Here is an 18,701-nt window from a genome sequence, read left to right as displayed (position 1 = left end):
GTTATAGTGGAGAAGGGTTCAATAAGATAGATGGAACTGATCACTCTGGACAAGAACTTGGTGCTGAAAAGAGATAAAGTAACATGCATCTTAACCCTTCCTTAACAATAGTGCAAATAATTATCAAGATGAAAGAGAGAAAAATAAAATGCCTGCCTTAAAGACAAGCAGGGGTGAGAGAGCAGGAAGGAAATTTGCATTTGTGGTGGGAAAAGTGCACTGCTTAAAAGTGGTATATATTCTATGATAGAACATAAATCATGAACAATTTTGTAACCACATTGCTTAAATAAAGTATAAAAATGGTAATAAAATATTCTGACCCTTAGTTTCTTCATTTTGAAATATGAGCATTAATATCAGAGTTTCATAAAGATAAAGAAGGAATAATACAGAAAGTGTACTTTAAAGTTTTTATGAAACTGCAATGTAATAGAATAAATTTGGGGCCAGAGCGGTGGCCAGGAGAGGTAAGGCGTCTTCCTTGCCAGCGCTAGCCTAGGACGGACCATGGTTCAATACTCTGGGGTCCTATATGGTTCCTCAAGCCAAAAGCAATTTCTGAGTGCATTGCCAGGAGTAACCCCTGAGCGTCAATGGGTGTGCCCCCCCCCAAAAAAAACCCAAAAGAATATATATGATGTTAATATTTACAGCTTTATAACTGATTTTTTTCTGAAGCAAAACAAAAAATCATCACAAACTATAAATATTTACTTACTGGTAGAATGTCCTAAGACAAATTTTTATTCTGGAAAGTAAATTTTTATAGATTTTTGTCTTGTTTTTCAAAACATGTTAGGTTTTGTTTTTCTCATAAATAAAAATTAAATAATTGAAATAATACCAATTTTTTACAAAAGTGAAAATTATCTATAGTTTACCTACATATAGTGACCTGAAACCATAAAGTACATAGAGCAACACGTAGGTAAAACACTCCATAACATAGACTAATGGCATCTTCAAGGAGGAAACTGCACTCTCCAAGCAAGTAAAAGCAGAGATTAACAGATGGGAATATATTAAACTGAGAAGCTTCTGCACCTCGAAGGAAATAGTGGCCAGGATACAAGAGCCCCCCACTGATTGGGAGAAACTATTCACCCAATACCCATCAGATAAGGGGCTAATATCCAAAATATACAGGGCACTGACAGAACTCTATAAGAAAAAAAAATCTAATCCTATCAAAAATGGGGAGAAGAAATGGACAGACACTTTGATAAAGAAGAAATACAAATGGCCAAAAGACACATGAAAAAATGCTCCACATCACTAATCATCAGGGAGATGCAAATCAAAAAAACTATGAGGTACCATTTCACACCACAGAGATTGGCACACATCACAAAGAATGAGAACAAGCAGTGTTGGCAGGGATGCGATGAGACAGGTACTCTTATCCACTGCTGGTGGGAATAACGACTAGTTCAACCTTTCTGGAGAGTGATATGGAGATTCCTCCAAAAACTGGAAATTGAGCTCCCAATCCAGCTATACCACTCCCAGGAATATACCCTAAGAACATAAAAATACAATACAAAAACCCCTTCGTTACACCTATATTCATTGCAGCACTATTTACCATAGCAAGACTCTGGAAACAACCAAGATGCCCTTCAACAAATGAATGGCTAAAGAAACTGTGGTACATATACACAATGGGATATTATGCAGCTGTCAGGAGAGATGAAGTCATGAAATTTTCCTATACATGGATGTACATGGAATTTATTATGCTGAGCGAAGTAAGTCAGAGAGAGAGAGAGAAAGATGCAGAATGGTCTCACTCATCTATGGATTTTAAGAAAAATGAAAGACATTTCTCAACAATTTTCAGAGACAAAAGAGAGGAGGGATGGACATTACAGCCCACCTCATGAACCTCACCACAAAGAGTGATGAGATTAGTTAGAGAAATAACTACATTGCAAACTATATAAACAATGAGAGTATATGAGGGAACTAGAAAGCCTGTCTAGAGTACAGGTGGGTGTGGGGAGGAGAGGAGGGATATTTGGGACTTGGTGGTGGGAATGTTACACTGGTGATGGAGGGGTGTCCAGCCACAATCATGTTTGTAACCAAGGTGTTTAAATAAAAATATTAAAAAGATATTCTATACCTTTATTCATATCAATTAGCTGTTTCTTTTTCTTCTGGCGTTCCAATTTTTCTTGTTCAGCTTTTTCTTTAGCAAGTTTTGCCCTCTTACTTTTTTCCTCCATTTCCTTCCTCTTGTTGTTTTCTTTCACTGCTTCCTACATGCATGCAAGACATTAAACAAAAATATCACATTATGTACACATTTTAAAAGTTGCACAATTAATTAAATATTAAAATATAAAGCTTCAAGGTACATTTATATAATATATATTTTGAGACAAAAAACTAATTCTAAAGTGTCTCTTATTTAAAAAATATTAGAATTAACCCCAGCCTCTATTGTTATTGCTAGTGATGGCAAAATATTTAATACAAATAAAATATTTAATACAAATGTTTACAGATTTAAACATAAATATTTTATGCTAATAAATTATACAATACAGTAGATACACAGTAAAGATTCCATAGTAATTACTTATTAACACAAATTTTACTACTTATATATTTTCTGCTAACATAGAATTTTTGTTCATAAAGGATTATTATGAAAATTAAAGTAGATACATCTATATACCTGTATCTATATATTTTTTTGTTTTTGTTTTTGGGCCACACCCGGTGACACTCAAGGGTTTCTCCTGGCTATGTGCTCAGAAATCTCTCCTGTTTCAGGGGACCATATGGGATGCAGGAGAATCAAACCGAGGTCTGTTCTGGGTCAGCTGCTTGCAAGGTGAAAATTTAATCTCTAAAATTTATATTTTCTTACAGAATCCCTAGCAATTTATACATTCAGGAGTGTATAGATATAGCTGTGCTACCGCTGTACTATATCTCCGGCCCCTGTATCTACATCTTGTATAGATCATCTTATATACATCTAAAAGATGTATCCTTACCATCATGCTTATGTGATAATAGTGGTGGTAGTAATAAATACATATAGTGATGCATAATATAAAATAGTCAGATATACAGATCAAATCACAGAAAAGAAATGCCATAAAAGTTGGATTTTTAGGTGTTGACTTAATTAGAAATGATGAAATGTATTTCAAGTTTTTATCTTTTAAAAAATTTCAAAAGTCCACCAATCCTATGAACAAGAATATCTTATAGTAAAATACAGCCATCCGTTCATTTAAATCATGGAAATATGCTGATATGACAAATAAAGCCATTTTAAACACATTATTATTAATTTGAAAATGTCCATATTGTTTTCCAAGTAGAAACTAGAAAGAAATTGTTCCCAGATAATCCTAAAACAAGTATTCTCAATTGAGACACTTATTATTAGTTTGGGCAGGATATATTTCTGGATGTTGATATAGTTTCAGAATGTTTATAATCATGTTAGCTTTACTCATTTTACTCATTTTGTGCAGGAGTCAGTAGTAGGTTTGGTCCTAGTGACCAAATTTCCTTTACAACTTGCCAAAAGTCCCTTGCAAATCACCTCTGGGTAAAAAAAACCAAAAACAACAACAAAAAAAAACATTACCCTAAAGTAATACCAGACAACTCAGTCTTGAAGCAATTTATTTTGCCTCACAATAACCTGCACCAATTATCTTATTTCGCAGGAATATTTTCAATCATAAGAAGAATTGATGGTTAGTGAATGTTTTTCCAAACATTTAATGGCTAACTCTTAGATGACAATTATTTCTGATAGCAACTTTCTTAGAAATGACATATCTGTATTACAGCTATGAGTCACATTTCTGCTTCTGGTAATTTTGGAAACATTATGTATTAACTGCTAATATTAAACAACACATATGGTGACTGGACCCAGTCATATATCATGTCTTTATTAAAAAAGAGTAAATGACTCCCATTTTGCTAATAAACGTTTTTTGTGTGTAGGTATTCAATATTAGTTATTTTTTCATAGTCTGCTTGCTATTCCTTACTAGAATATGAACTCTGGCAGAAAATATTTTGATTTTTTTCATCCTTGGGACATTTGATTTATTGTTTTCTTAATTTACTATATCATTCAAATATACTTTTTAGTGATTATCACTCTGAATTATCCACTATAGAAGATAACTATCATGTTGATATTATCTGAGGGTAAGACACAACACACTATATGAAAAAAATATACTAAGATGAGTGGGTTGAGGGGAAAATACACTAAGATGAAAATATATATAAGCCCACAAAGTTAGTAGATAAGCCATTATGGGAATACAACAGAGGGCTTTAGGTGAATTGACTTGGAGTATCTGGCTAAGCAACTGGAGAGAAAGAGAGGCTGGAAAGAGTATTTTTTTTTTTTTTGTTTTGTTTTTGGGCCACACCCGGTGACGCTCAGGGGTTACTCCTGGCTATGCGCTCAGAAGTCGCTCCTGGCTTGGGGGACCATATGGGACGCCGGGGGATCGAACCGCGGTCCGTCTCCTAGGCTAGCGCAGGTAAGGCAGGCACCTTACCTCGAGCGCCACCGCCCGGCCCCTGGAAAGAGTATTTTCAGTTGCTGGGAATTTTGATTCCCATTGACTTTTATAGGGATGAGGACATGCTTTTAGATAAAATATTGATTTACAATATAGAAACAAATATGTATGAAGTAAAGTGAAGAATAGACCATCTAGCAGAAGGTAATACTAATAGCATTAGCTTCTAGGATCTTCCTGTTTGGGCCATAACAGGCAGACTTTCATAATACTTTTGGCCAATCTTTTTTGGGGGCGGAATTTCGGGCCACACTCGTTTGATGTTCAGGGGTTACTCCTGGCTAAGCGCTCAGAAATTGCCCCTGGCTTGGGGGGACCATATGGGACGCTGGGGGATCGAACCGCAGTCCTTCCTTGGCTAGCGCTTGTAAGGCAGACACCTTACCTCTAGCGCCACCTCACCGGCCCCACTTTTGGCCAACCTTAAAGATAAAGGAAAAGGTCAGCTTGTATAGCCAGTGCTTATCTTACATTTTTCCTATTTTCTGGTGTTTGATTGCAATTTATAAAACCTGACAGGTGGGCCAGCGTGATAGCACAGCAGTAGCGCATTTACTTTGCACAAGGCCAAGCTGGGATGGATCACGTTTCAATCCTCGGCATCCCATATGGATCCCATGGAGCCTGCCAAGAGCGATTTTTCAGCACAGAGCCAGGTGTATCCCCTGAGAGCCTCCAGGTGAGGCCTCAAAATATCTTTTATTATTGTCATAATCAGAACCTATGATCTGGCCAAATAATTCCAACCAGTGGAGAAATATTTTATAACACTTATATATAGCAAGAATTTATCTTTCATTAGCATAACTGGCACACACCTTCATTTCATGCATGCTGATATTTACTGTACCTCAAATAATTATTTTTAATGCTCACATTCTAAAAAAAAATTAGGTATTCAAGGTCAACTTAGTGCAAAATTAGTTTCTCATATAAACAATGAAAGAAAGCTCTTAATACACTATAGCATTTTAATGTATTAAGTAAAATATAATTATAGATGCTAATTTTTTAACTTGGGGGAAATTATAATAGTGTGCCATACTCAAAGTAAGAGTCATTCATGTATTAATTATTCGTCTACTATAAAATTTGATTATATAAATTTACATGTATACCTAAATTTGAAGAATATACTTGTTTTTATATCAAGGCACAGCTTATGTTTCTTGATATAAATTTATCTATGTCATGAATAAAAATATGTATATAAATTTCTGACAAATCAGTAAGATCAGCAGTTTTATATAACAATAATAGAAATATACACAGGCAATACTGATAGATAAAATTCTTTTGTATATTTCTGTAGTCACATTTTAATAGCTATAATCCTTAGTGTTTACTTTCATAGGTAGAGATAGTTTTCCCCATTCCTTTTTAGGATCTGCTTATTAGGAAATTTCAGTAGAAAAGTCTTCTTTCAGATCGAAGTCAGGTTAAAAGCAGTTTACAGAAATTTTTTTGCTTATTATCTTTAATCTCATATGCACCAGTAGTATATATAATTTGGCATTGTTCCGTTTTGCATAGACACATTAAAATGAGGGAAACATGTATAGAAAGAAGTTCTTTAAAAAAGAAGTTCTGATTTAAAAGAGATAAGAATCCATAAATTTTATAGTAATGCCTTTCACCGTGAACATTTGTCATGGAGTCTTAACTTAGGACTTAATTGATCGGACATTGACTGTCCAACCCAGAAAGTCAGATCTCATATTTGGAACCGGCATGGTTTTCTGCACCAGAACTAGGATTCAAACTCCTTTGGGGGAGACCCTAATGCCGCCTTGGTACCAACGTGTTCCAGAATAGGTTCATATGACACCCTGACGGTGAGGAAACAGTAACAACTTGTTTTAAGGGCAGATTCCCTGCCTCACCACCTAACAGTGAGATGAAGTCAGAAGACACTCTGTGACACTCAGGTTTCGAGTTAGGATATGAGAAAAATCAAGATCTCCAATTATAGAAGGCTCACTGCAACAACTGAAACTGAGTAGAAATTTTCCTGGTACTATAAAGAAAGACCTTGGGGTTGGACAATCAGTTATCCTGGAGCCTGTATTCAGTCGAACGACAGTATGCTTCATGGGTAAAGACACCCTGTGTTTTTAGGCCAAGTGTATTTCCTTTCTAATTTTCTAAATGTTTACTGCGCCTATGCAAAAATAAAAGACAGAAACAATGAAACAACCCCCCTCCAAAACATCTCTCACATCCATTCCCCCTTTTAAAATTTTATTTTATTTTATTTATATCTTCCAGATAGGGTCTCCCACCTTTTTAATAGAACCTTGGAACATTAATCATTTTGCTTTACCTTATATAATTATGTCTTTCTAAATTTGAGAAAAGAAAATAAATGTGGATAGGACCAGGGGTCAAGTGGTCTCAGATGCATTGGGTGGAAAAATGTCCAGAACTAAATACCCAAACCAAAGTCAATGAAAATAGAATCATGAGGCCCAAAGTATAACAATATAAACACAAAATTGACTTGTTAATACTGGTAGATGAGGTGGCTAAGGGTGGATGTATAGGATGCATGTTGGGAACTCTGATGGAAGGAGGTCAACACTTGTGGTGAGAATGGCCCTAATTCACTATCACTATATGCCTGAAATACAACTATGAAGAATTTGTAATTCACAATTATCTCAATAAAATTAATAAAAAAGACAGGACATATCCAGCAGTGCTCAGGGACTTCTTTTGGCTCTTTGCTAAGACACCACTCCTAGCACTGCTCAGGGTACCATATGCAGTGCCCATGACAATACCAAGGTTTGCTGCATGCAAAGCAGGTCCTTTTTCCACTGTATTGTCTGGCTTGGTCCAGAAGTTAAAGTAAAAGAACAGTTTGTGATGCTTGAAGTTGTTTTACTTACCAGAAACAAAGTTCGAAAGTTGCTGAGATCACCAAAAAACTCTTCTATGCTCACTGTCTTGGGGTTAAAAATAAAATATTCTCCCAGATTCTCATAGAGTTTTATCATGTTGTTATACATGGTGAGTAGTTTTTCATATTGTTCTCTGGCACTCTTCGCAAAGCTGTATCTTTGAGTTAAGGTGCATAATTCAATTGTATCTCATAAGAAACCACTATGATTTTAACAGATTTTAACACTGAATTATACTATCATTTCTAAACATGAATGCAGCAATTTTTCTAGAGCTGCCATGACAAAATACTACTGTCTTAAAACAACAGTTGTAAATTTTTCATAAGATTAGGAGGTGGAAGTCAGTATCAAGTTGCGGATATGCTCAGTTTCTTCTGTGGTCTCTTGGCTCACATATGTTTTTTTTTTTGTCACTGTGTCTTTAAATGATGGTCTATGCCTTTTTGTGTAAGTCAATCTATCCTCCATATATGGACACTATAGTGATTAGGACCCATACTACTTAACTTATTTGTAACCTAATTAAATTTTTTGTTTGGTTAGTTCTTGGCTCAACATAGTTCAGTGTTTAATTACTCCAGGCTTTACATTCAGAGATCACTCTGGCATGAATGAGGTACCAGGATTGAAACTCGTTCAGTTGCTTGCAAACTGCACTACAGCCTGTAACATCTGGGCCCTGAATGAACTTTGAGGAGCTGTGCTCAGAGTTTACTCCTGGCTGAATCAAGATTATCCTGGTGGTACTCAGGGGATATGAAGTGCAAGGGACTGAATCTGACTTCTCAGATGGCAATGCACTCACTTCAAGCCCAGTACTATAGCAGTGGTACCATCTTATTACATGTTAAGGTCATTCTCATTTTTATCTTAAATGACACCGTTTTGAATTGAATTACCTCCAAATGGCGTTATCTCCAAATGTTGCCAATATGCTGAGGTTATGGTTGAGGTTAATGTGCCTCAGCAATTACACTTTAGGAAATGAAATTCAGATTATAGCAACAAACGAGAGCCTTGGGCCGAAGTGGTGGCACAGTGATAGGGCGTTTGTCTTGCACGCGACTGACCTAAGACAGACTGAGGTTCGATCCCCCGGAGTTCCATATGGTCCCTTAAGCTAGCAGTGATTTCTGAGTGCAGAGCAAGGAGTAACTTCTGAGTGTCACCTGGTGTGACCCAAAAATCAAACAAAGCAAAACAAAACAAAACAAAAAAAACAAGTGAGAGCCATTTTATAAGTGAGGTTTAAAAAGCAACGAATGAGGCAGAAATATTTACCAAATATCCAGAAATAATGTTTATATATCCATATTCATTAATAAAATCATATTACAGCAGAAAATAAAAATATACAAAAATGCATCATATTAACAACTTAGTGTATATATAAACAGCAATCAAGCATTAATAAAATAGTTTCCTCATAAACAGCAGTCAAAACTAATAAAAATAGTTTCCTCTTCTTTAATATTTATGTTGTATAGAACTAAGAAGACTACACAAAATTCTATGAAGATTATATAGATAAGTATGTGACCAACTAGATATGATATAAAACCTCATATATCACATGAAGAGGAGAAAAAGAATGAGGTAGGAAAGAGAGAAAGAAAGAGAACAGGGTAAAGGACGTAAGAACGAAGGATTAGAAATAGATATGGCAAAAAAGGGAGGAGACTGTGGAGTGGAGGGAGCAGAGAGGAAAGATTCTAATATATAGTTTTATCTACCTTGTACCAAAAGAATAAGCTAAAATTCAGCTATATATATGCTGAGCTTCAGTCTAGGCACCTGAGAATTCTAACAAATTTCCAGATGAATCTAATACTTCAGGATCAGCAATATTTTAGTAACATGCTTCTGAAAACTGATCAGAAGCAAACAATTATATATTAATTTCAATATCAGTAAAATTAAATTTTGTGATAACAATCACTATCACATCTTAACTTGAACCAAATAAATAAATAAATATATTCAACTAAAGGTTTCTCTTTACATACAAGTGTACACTTAAAGAAATAAATTATTAAACTTATTTTTAAGTAGCACATATATAGAATTAGACTGCTTAAAATTTAAAAATACAAATTAAATTTTCAAGCGGTTTATAAGTATTGTGAAAATTTGGATCATTTATCCCCTGGTTTTATTTCCATGGCTACTACATTAATTAAATATTAATTATAAAGATGATTCACAGAAAAGTAAATGAGCTAAGAAAAAAGTAATAAAAATTTTTATAAATCATAAATTAAATATATCACAACTCAATAATAAACACAGAATAAAAATATATTTGTATGTAAAAGCAAATTATGATAAATCTTACTTTACCTGAGGTATAATTTATTTTTCATGAGGACACAATTTTATAGCAAAGTATAAATTAATGGGATCTTACATTACAGTTAATAGTGAAATACAACACAATTTTAAAGTTAGGTGGCCCTTCTTCCTTCCTTCCTTCCTTCCTTCCTTCCTTCCTTCCTTCCTTCCTTCCTTCCTTCCTTCCTTCCTTCCTTCCTTCCTTCCTTCCTTCCTTCCTTCCTTCCTTCCTTCCTTCCTTCCTTCCTTCCTTCCTTCCTTCCTTCCTTCCTTCCTTCCGTCTTTTTTGTTTTGTTTTGTTTTTTGGGCCACATCCATTTGACGCTTAAGGCTTACTCCTGGCTATGTGCTCAGAAATTGCCCCTGGCTTGGGGGGACCATATGGGACGCCGGGGAATTGAACCTCGGTCCGTCCTACGCTAGTGCTTGCAAGGTAGACACCTTACCTCTAGCGCCACCTTCCCGGCCCCAGCTTCATTCTTTTTTTTTTTGCTTAGTGCTTATTTCTGGATCATGCTCAAGGATCATTCTTTGTGAGGTTTCAGAGACCTATAGTGTATGCATGAGCAAACCAAGATCTGCCATATGCAAAGACAAGAACCTTAATTGCTATTATATTCTCTGGACCTGCTGAAAGTAAACGTTACAAAGTAAATAAAATATCTGAGCTGTGCAAATTATATATTATTAAAAATAAAATAATTAAAAGACAAATTAAAATATATTTCATGCTCATATATTAAAAGAGATATGCTACATGTGGCCATTTTATCAAATGAAAATTGGTTATTAAATGAATTCTATAAATAAAAATTTCAAACAATATTGAGAAAAAAACCAAAATATTTTGTAAGCATAAAATACCCCTATATGGCTGAGGCATTTGGGTTCAAACAATATTTATGAAACTGGGGCACTTATATGAATAAAATGAGCCTAAAATAAAAGACAATTACTTGACATTTTTACTAATACATAGAATATAAATGAGCAAGTAAAATGCAATAAAATATTCTAAGACCTATAAAAAACTACAAAATACTGTTTTAATAAATAAAAGGACACAGAAAATAGAAACATATACCATGTTTATGGATTGGGAAGATTAATATAATAAAAATGTCAATATTTCCCAAAACAGTGTACAGATTTAATGAAATCCCTATAAGGACACCCATGACAATGTTCAAAGAAATAGATCAAACTCTCTCGAAAATTATATGTATGAGTAAATCTTTATTAAAAGCTAAAGCAATCCTTGGAAAAGAGAAAATGGGAGGTATCACTTTACCCATCTTCAAACTATACTATAAAGAAGTTGGTCGTTAAAAGAGCATGATACTGGAATAAAGACAGACACTAAGATCAATGGAATAGACTTGGGTATTCTGAGAATTATTTTTAGATATATAATCAATTAAATTATTGTAAAGGGGTGAGAAATGCTAAGTAGAGCAAGGATAGCTTCTCCCATAAGTGGTTTGAGAAAACTGGTCAGCTATTTGCAAAAAGTCAACTCAGATCTCTCTTTAATGCTATGAACCAAAGTCAAATGAAAGTGGATTTAAGCCTTGATGTCAGACCTCGAACCATAAGGTACACATAGGAAAACTAGGCAGAACTCTCCATGGCACTGAAGCTAAGAACATCTATAAGTATGAATTATCACTAAACACAAGTGAAAGAAAAGATAAACAAATGAAACTATATTAAACTAAGAAGCATCTGCACCTCAAGTAAATGATGACCAGTATATAAAGACTACACATGGAAAGGAGAAACTAGTTACCCAATAACCATCTGATAAATGGTTAATATCTAAGCTATTCAAGGCATTGATAATTGATAGAGCTTAGCAAGAAAAAATATAACTCCCTACAAAAAAGGGGCCAAGAAACGAACAGTGTTTTTCTCCAATAAGAAAAACATATGGCCAAAAGACATAGGAAAAAATGCTCCACATAATTAATCATTAAAGATTCAAATCAAAACAATCAGAAATCATCTCACAACACAGACTGGCACATATCATGAAGAACAAGTATAACCATTGCTAGCTCATATACCCTTACTTTCCTTTACTGCTGGTGGGAACGTAGAGTGGCCCAGGCTTTATGGAAAACAATATAGATATTTCTCAAAATATAGATGTTTCTCAAAAGTAGAAATTGAGCTTTTATATAATCCAGCAAATCTACTACTAGGAACATACCTATGGATCCCAAAAGAACAATGCAGAATAGTATTGAAACATTAAAATATTATTTATCAAATGGTTACTTGAATACAGATTTCCAGGTTGATAATATTTCTCTCACAAATAAAGAATCAAAACTGTTATGGAAAAAAAATAAAATATTATTTATGATAGCCAGAATCTGAAGAAATATCCAAGTGCCTGAGAACATATGAGTGGTTAAAGAAACTGTGGAACTTGTACCCAATGGAATACTAGGCAGCTGTTAGGAATAAATGAAGTAATGACATTTACTTATACATAGATATGGAGGGTGTTATGCTGAGCAAAATTAAACAGAGGGAGATAGGCATAGAGATTACACTCATTTGTGGGATATATAAAACAAAAATGATAATATGGTAATAATATACAGATACAATAGAGATACAGGAGGAGGATTCCATTCTTAGGAAACTTACCATTAGAAGTGGGGTGTACAGTTAGGGCACTGAAAGGACCACCACTATGATAATGATAGTTGGAAATTATCACTCTGGCTAAGAACTGGGTGTGAAAGGAGATAGTGTTTTGTATCATATGCCTACAGAGAGAGAAAGCACAAAAAAATGTCTGCCCCAGAGGCAGGCAGGGCGGGTGGGCAACTGGGAATGTTGGTGGTAAAAAAATGTGCACTGTTAAAGTTTATTGTGCATTGTATGTCATACTAAATCACGAACAACTGTAACTTGTTAAAAATAACTAGCTGATTTATGAACAAACTTGTAACTACAATGTTTAATAAAGTAATTAAAATAAAAATGTGAGGCTGGAGTGGTAGCACAGTGATAAGGCATTTCCCTTGCTTGAAACTGACCCAGGATGGACCCGGGCTCAATCCCAGAAATACCATATGGTCCCTTAAGTCAGGAACAATTTTGGGAGAACAGAGTCAGGAGTAACCCTGAGCACTGCTGGGTGTGGCCCCCCCCAAAAAAACAAAAAATTAAAAAATATTTCTAGTAGAAAGCTACATGCTAAACAATTTTTAAAAAGTATCAGGGGCCAGAGTGGTGCCAAAAGCGATAGGTGCATCTGTTTTGCACACGCTAACCTAGGATGGACCATAGTTCAATCCCCTGGAGTCCCGTATAGTCCCCCAAGCCAGGAGCGATTTCTGAGCGCATAGCCATAAGTAATCCCTGGGAATCACCGGGCATGGCCAAAAGACAAACAAGCAAAAATTGTATCATAGATTTTTGTAAAAAATTTGATAGAAACCAGATTAGAAATTAATGGAATTGTTGAATGTGGTTTAAGGGTCAAACTTGTAATGCTAAATGTACTAGAATGTTGGTGGTAGATAAAATTTTATCTATAATTATAAAGTTGTGATACCAAAACAATCAAATGAATGTTAACTAGATGTTAAGTAGATATTGCTCTTATGTAGGATAATATAAAAAAAACATTCACCCCAAAGCATGTATGGACACCACTATTTATTGCAGCAAATAGCTAAGACTTTGAATCAACCTAGATGTTAAACAACAGATAAGTGAATCACGCAGATGTGGTACAAATTTACAATGGAATATTATATAGTTTTAAGGAATGATGCAGTCATGCATTTTGCTGCAATATGGAAGGAACAGGAAGATATTATGTTAAATGAAGTAATCCAGAAGGATACATACAGAGTATCACTTACAGGTGGCATTGAAAACAACTTTATGCAGAAATGCAATGATTTAAATGGAGCTTCTCACACACCCTTGCCCCAGAGTATAATGAGGACAAGGAAAGAAAGGATGAGTATTAGGGGTCATGTGGTCTCAGGTACATTGGTGGTATTAAAAAAGGACAGAACTAAATATTAAAGCCAAAGTCAACAACATTGGAATCCAGAGATCAAAACTTTAACAATCTAAAATTAAAATGGTCTTGTTATATTTTCAGGCTAGGGGGCAAGGGCATGTGGTCTGGGAACATTGTTGGAGGGAGGTCAACACTAGTGGTAGGGTTGGTTTTGATTCATTGTCTGAAAACCAACTACAAAGTACTTTGCAAATCACAATGGTTTTAAAGAAATGAAATGAATGAAAATATAAAATAAATCCTTAAATATAAGTTCTTGGTAAGTAAAATTAAATGAAGGGCATATAATAGCACAGTTTAAGGGTTATAAATGTCCTTCATTACACAGGGAAGAACAGAAGGAGCTGCTAAGCGCAAACCTGTATGAACAAAAATTATCTAGACATCAAATCTTGCATATTTTCTGCTGGAACTCTTTGAATACAGTAATTATCAGAACCACTTAAGTCTTAACTGTTTCAGGCTACAGTGAACCATTTACTAAATGACCAAATAAACATGATATGACTAATCACTTTCACCTTATACACTGCACTATCTATCCATATGCAAATGACTTAAATAAAACACAAAGTTATTTTATTTAGTAGCCTAGAGCAGAGAGATCACTTATTTATTATACAAAAAAAACTCTCTGAGCCAGACCTTCTGGTGTAAGTAAATTCAAAGGGGTTCACAATTAGAAATTTTGGTTAATATTGTCTTTTAAGTCATACTATCCTGCATTCTGAGGTCACAAATAATTCAGTGTGACCTGAAAGCATTATGTAAGTGGATTATCATTCAAACCATAGAAAGAATATTCATAAAATAGAAAATGACTTACTTTTTCCATTTCACTCATTGAAAGTACAGAATTCATAATTCCACTTCAATGTTAATTGAATGTTAATTCCACTTTAAAGTTAATTACATTCACTTTTACTGAAAACAATTTATAACAAAAATAATAATTTATAATAATAAAACAATAATTTATCTTGTTTGAGAAATTTGGAAATTAGTAAAATTTGCTACTTGCTAACAGTAAAAATGTAAGCACAGCATATTCTGTTTCTAGGAATTTTAAGTTTTCCTCTTAATAAAGACACAAAGAAAATGAAAGTATTTATTAGAGGAAGAGGATTGGGCCACATCTGGCTGTGATCAGCACTTATTACTGAGCACATGTCAATGTTTAGGATTAAACAGGGCCAATAACGTGCATGAAAAGTATTCTAGCCTTCCTGATCTTTCCCTCAGACCTCAAAAAAATTTAGGACATGGGTAGCCAGTGAGATACAATAAATAAGAAGCTTGCTTTGCATGCATATGACCCAGATTCAGTCCCCTGAAAACCATATGGTCCTCTGAGCAATGCCAGATCCATTAAAGTGGAGACATGAGTAAATCACTGCTGGAAGTGGCTGAAAATCAAACAAGATGAAGGATGGTAGAAATATGCTAGTGGTCAGAGAATATTTTAAGGGTCTTTCACTATCATTTAAGAAGATTTTTTTTAGAAGAAAACAACATTTTGATGTATAAGTAAGAGTAAAAAAAGAATATGTGATATAGAAAGGCTGGAAAAGATTTATTGCATATGTCACTGAAATGTAGCTGGCGCAACCCATTACATTACATTATATACACAAGATCCATATTACTGATAACTTTGCGGTTAAATGTTTGTTAATTTGTACAAATTAGGTGGTAAAATGATACCTGTCTATTCATTAATATTACAAATTAAGTTCCCAGTTCAATTAGCAACATCATGAATAAGAAACTAATTTTACTTGAATATTTCTAGTACAAACATCATCTCTGGGTTTGAATCAAATATTATAAAGTTTTTAGTATTGTCAACTCAAAAGCATTTTGCTCTATACCCATGGGAATTTTAACCAAAATAAAGGATATCTAATAACATAAAAATGTGTTATATAATAAAAAAGAAATATATCACATTTCTAGGACACTGCTTTGGCTAAAAAAGGTAAGTCCACCATAATTGGCAAATACGGAAATAGTACTGTAATTTTTTTAAACATAATTTTGATATAGGTTTGCCAACTAAAAAGGAGTAAATATAAATGATTCTATCAAGAGCAAAATTAAACAATTAAATATACTATATATATATTCCTTTTTGCCTTATATTTTCCTGAAATAGTAAATTAAGAGGTGAGAAGCTTTACAATGATAATTGCCATGTTTCTTTCTATTTTTTCTTTCTCACACTCCACTTTATAAATTAAAGTATACCAAAAAATTCCATGAAAAAAGTGACAAGATATCCAGTCACCAAGGATTCTTTTGTTTTAAGGGAGATGGCACAGGCTACTTTAGATTTCATTTTATTTTATTTTTAGATTTTAATTTTTAATATCTTTATTTAAGCACCATGATTACAAACATGTTTGTAGTTGGCTTTCACTCATAAAAAAGTGCACCCACTCCACCAGTGCAACCAATACTCCCCATTTTCTCCCTCCCTCACCCCTCCCTGTCTTTGAGATAGGCATTCTATTTCTCTCACTACCACTGTAATGATAGTTGTTAGTGTAGTTATTTCTCTAACTGCACTCACCATTCTTTGAGCTGGTCCTGCCAGTCCTCATCTCTATTGTATCTGGGTATTATTACCATACTGTCTTTTATTTTTCTTAATTTCCACAGGTGAGTGAGACTATATTTAAATCAAGTCAAATGTCCCAGTGATGTTCCAATAAAGATAATTACAGCCTTTGTATGAATTGTCAGGAACTACACAATATATACAGCTAAATTCAAATTGGGAGAGAATGAAACTTATAATATGAAAGTCTAATATTAAAGTAAATGCTGTTAAATATCCTTAAGACTTATTTATATATATGTAAAAGAATTAAGGGCTGGAGAAATAGTACAGGAGATATTATACACACTAATGTAGCCACAAAGCTAATTCAAATTCTTAGTGTCACATATAGTTACCTGAGTACCAATAAGGGTCACTCCTGGGCATAGAGCCAGGAATAGGACCTGAACACCTCTGATAATGACCTAAAAACCAAAATCAGGGCCCAGAGAGATAGCACAGCGGCATTTGCCTTGCAAGCAGCCGATCCAAAACCAAAGGTGGTTGGTTCGAATTATGGTGTCCCATATGGTCCCCTGTGCCTGCCAGGAGCTATTTCTGAGCAGACAGCCAGGAGTAACCCCTGAGCACCGCCGGGTGTGGCCCAAAAACCAAAAAAAAATCAAGCAAGAAAGCAAGCAAGCAAATAATGAGGATTTTGATTTTCCCCCACTGTGGAAAGCCCATGTTTTCTGTTGAACACACATTTCTTTCTCTACCATCACATTTCTCTAAGTATTTAGTTTGAATAATAACTATTTTACTTCATTAAAACAAACAAAAATAAACAAAAAGAACATCATCTTAGGCCATGCATATTCTTTCAAAATTAAGGTGATTTTTTTGTTTAAAAATTCAAACAATATATTATGTATATTGAAAATTCTTTGCAATGAGAACTGTGATTTCAAGCATGTAGATGGTTAATATTAGATGCTAAACTTTCTCGAAAAATGTCTGATTAAAATGAAAATTAATGGCAATAATAATTTGACTTAGCACTGTTATGTTTAATATTTCAGTCTACTCAACAGGGACATACATGTTTCCTCCTCAGTTGTTAGATATTGCTATATGAATTATCCTTTATTTATTGCATATAAACTATATTGATTTTTTCTTTTTGACAACATACTAAATTTATTCTAACTTCTACAATTTTGAACACTATCCATCTTATTCATAATTCTCTTAACCAATTTTTGTATGGCTGGAAACTATTTAAGGTCTATTATTTATTTCACCCTATTATCTGCACCCTTTTGTCCTTAGTTGAAGATGTGACTTAAGGTAGTGACTTCGGATATTATGGAGAGTTACTCAGTTTTCCTTGGCTTCTCCCATATACCAGTAAATATACTTGTTACTAAACTTCTGTTTCTAGACTGTTAACTGGCCTTTTATAACAAAGAGGCCACAGCAAAAAACTTAGAAAGATATGTGAAAAACTAATTTTTTTCCAAACCCAAGTCCCTTAAATGTGTGGCATAAAGCATACGTAACAACTTTAGGAGTTTAACTGAAGTGTTCCATCATATTGCTACCTCAGTAATTATTTTTGGGAGAGGAGGTTGGGACGACAGCTGCTAGCTTCTAAGAGGCTTAGGAAACCATGTGAATGCAAGGATAACACAGGTAGGACTCGAGTAGGCAAGTGCCTTTCTTGGTGTACTATCTCTCAGTATTCTTTTATAACAAAATAGAGGCATTGAATAAAAGAATTTGTCCAGATCAGAGTGTCTTGAACTTTTCTTCTTTTGACTTATTTTCATATAAGAATTCTAGAAATATATCAAACTCATTAAACATTTGATTTCAAATTGTTTTGACCTCTGTATATTCAGAAAACCTTTACTGTTGCCAAATATTTTTTCATGAAACTTCACAGTCAGAGGTGACTAAGTATTTAAAAGCTAGACCTTAGGTAATATCAGAAACATATGCAATGGTAATTGTTCAAAATTATTTACACAGTCAATGTGAGTAAAATTTGCTGTCACATCTTTGGGTTTTCACTACTTTTTAAGACCTTGAATGATAGATCTATCAAAACTATCCAGATTAGACCTTTAGGAATGTCTCATTTTAATTTGTGACACCTGGGCCAGTCACATGCAAGCCAAGCATTATATCAGTTGTGGCATCTCTTTTTTACCAAAATATTTTTAAAAATATTGTAAGGAAGGTTGTTAAAATTCTTTGAAAAAAGTAAATTTCGGCAGTTGCAG

General features: G+C 34.1%; 1 protein-coding gene across 1 annotated transcript in view; it reads right to left on the bottom strand.

Annotated features, from left to right (window-relative positions):
- The window catches only part of DIAPH2 (diaphanous related formin 2), a 370,213-nt gene that overhangs the window by 65,407 nt on the left and 286,105 nt on the right, over positions 1-18,701 (bottom strand). The window contains exons 24-25 of the mRNA XM_049766649.1: positions 7,472-7,636; positions 2,129-2,264 (exon numbers count right to left, since the gene is read on the bottom strand). Of these exons, the coding sequence (XP_049622606.1) occupies positions 2,129-2,264; positions 7,472-7,636 (301 nt within the window). The remainder of the gene's footprint in view (positions 1-2,128; positions 2,265-7,471; positions 7,637-18,701) is intronic.

Source organism: Suncus etruscus, chromosome X (assembly GCF_024139225.1).
Source record: "Suncus etruscus isolate mSunEtr1 chromosome X, mSunEtr1.pri.cur, whole genome shotgun sequence".
Classification (NCBI taxonomy): Eukaryota; Metazoa; Chordata; class Mammalia; order Eulipotyphla; family Soricidae; genus Suncus; species Suncus etruscus.
This window is presented reverse-complemented; position numbering and strand designations above follow the sequence as displayed.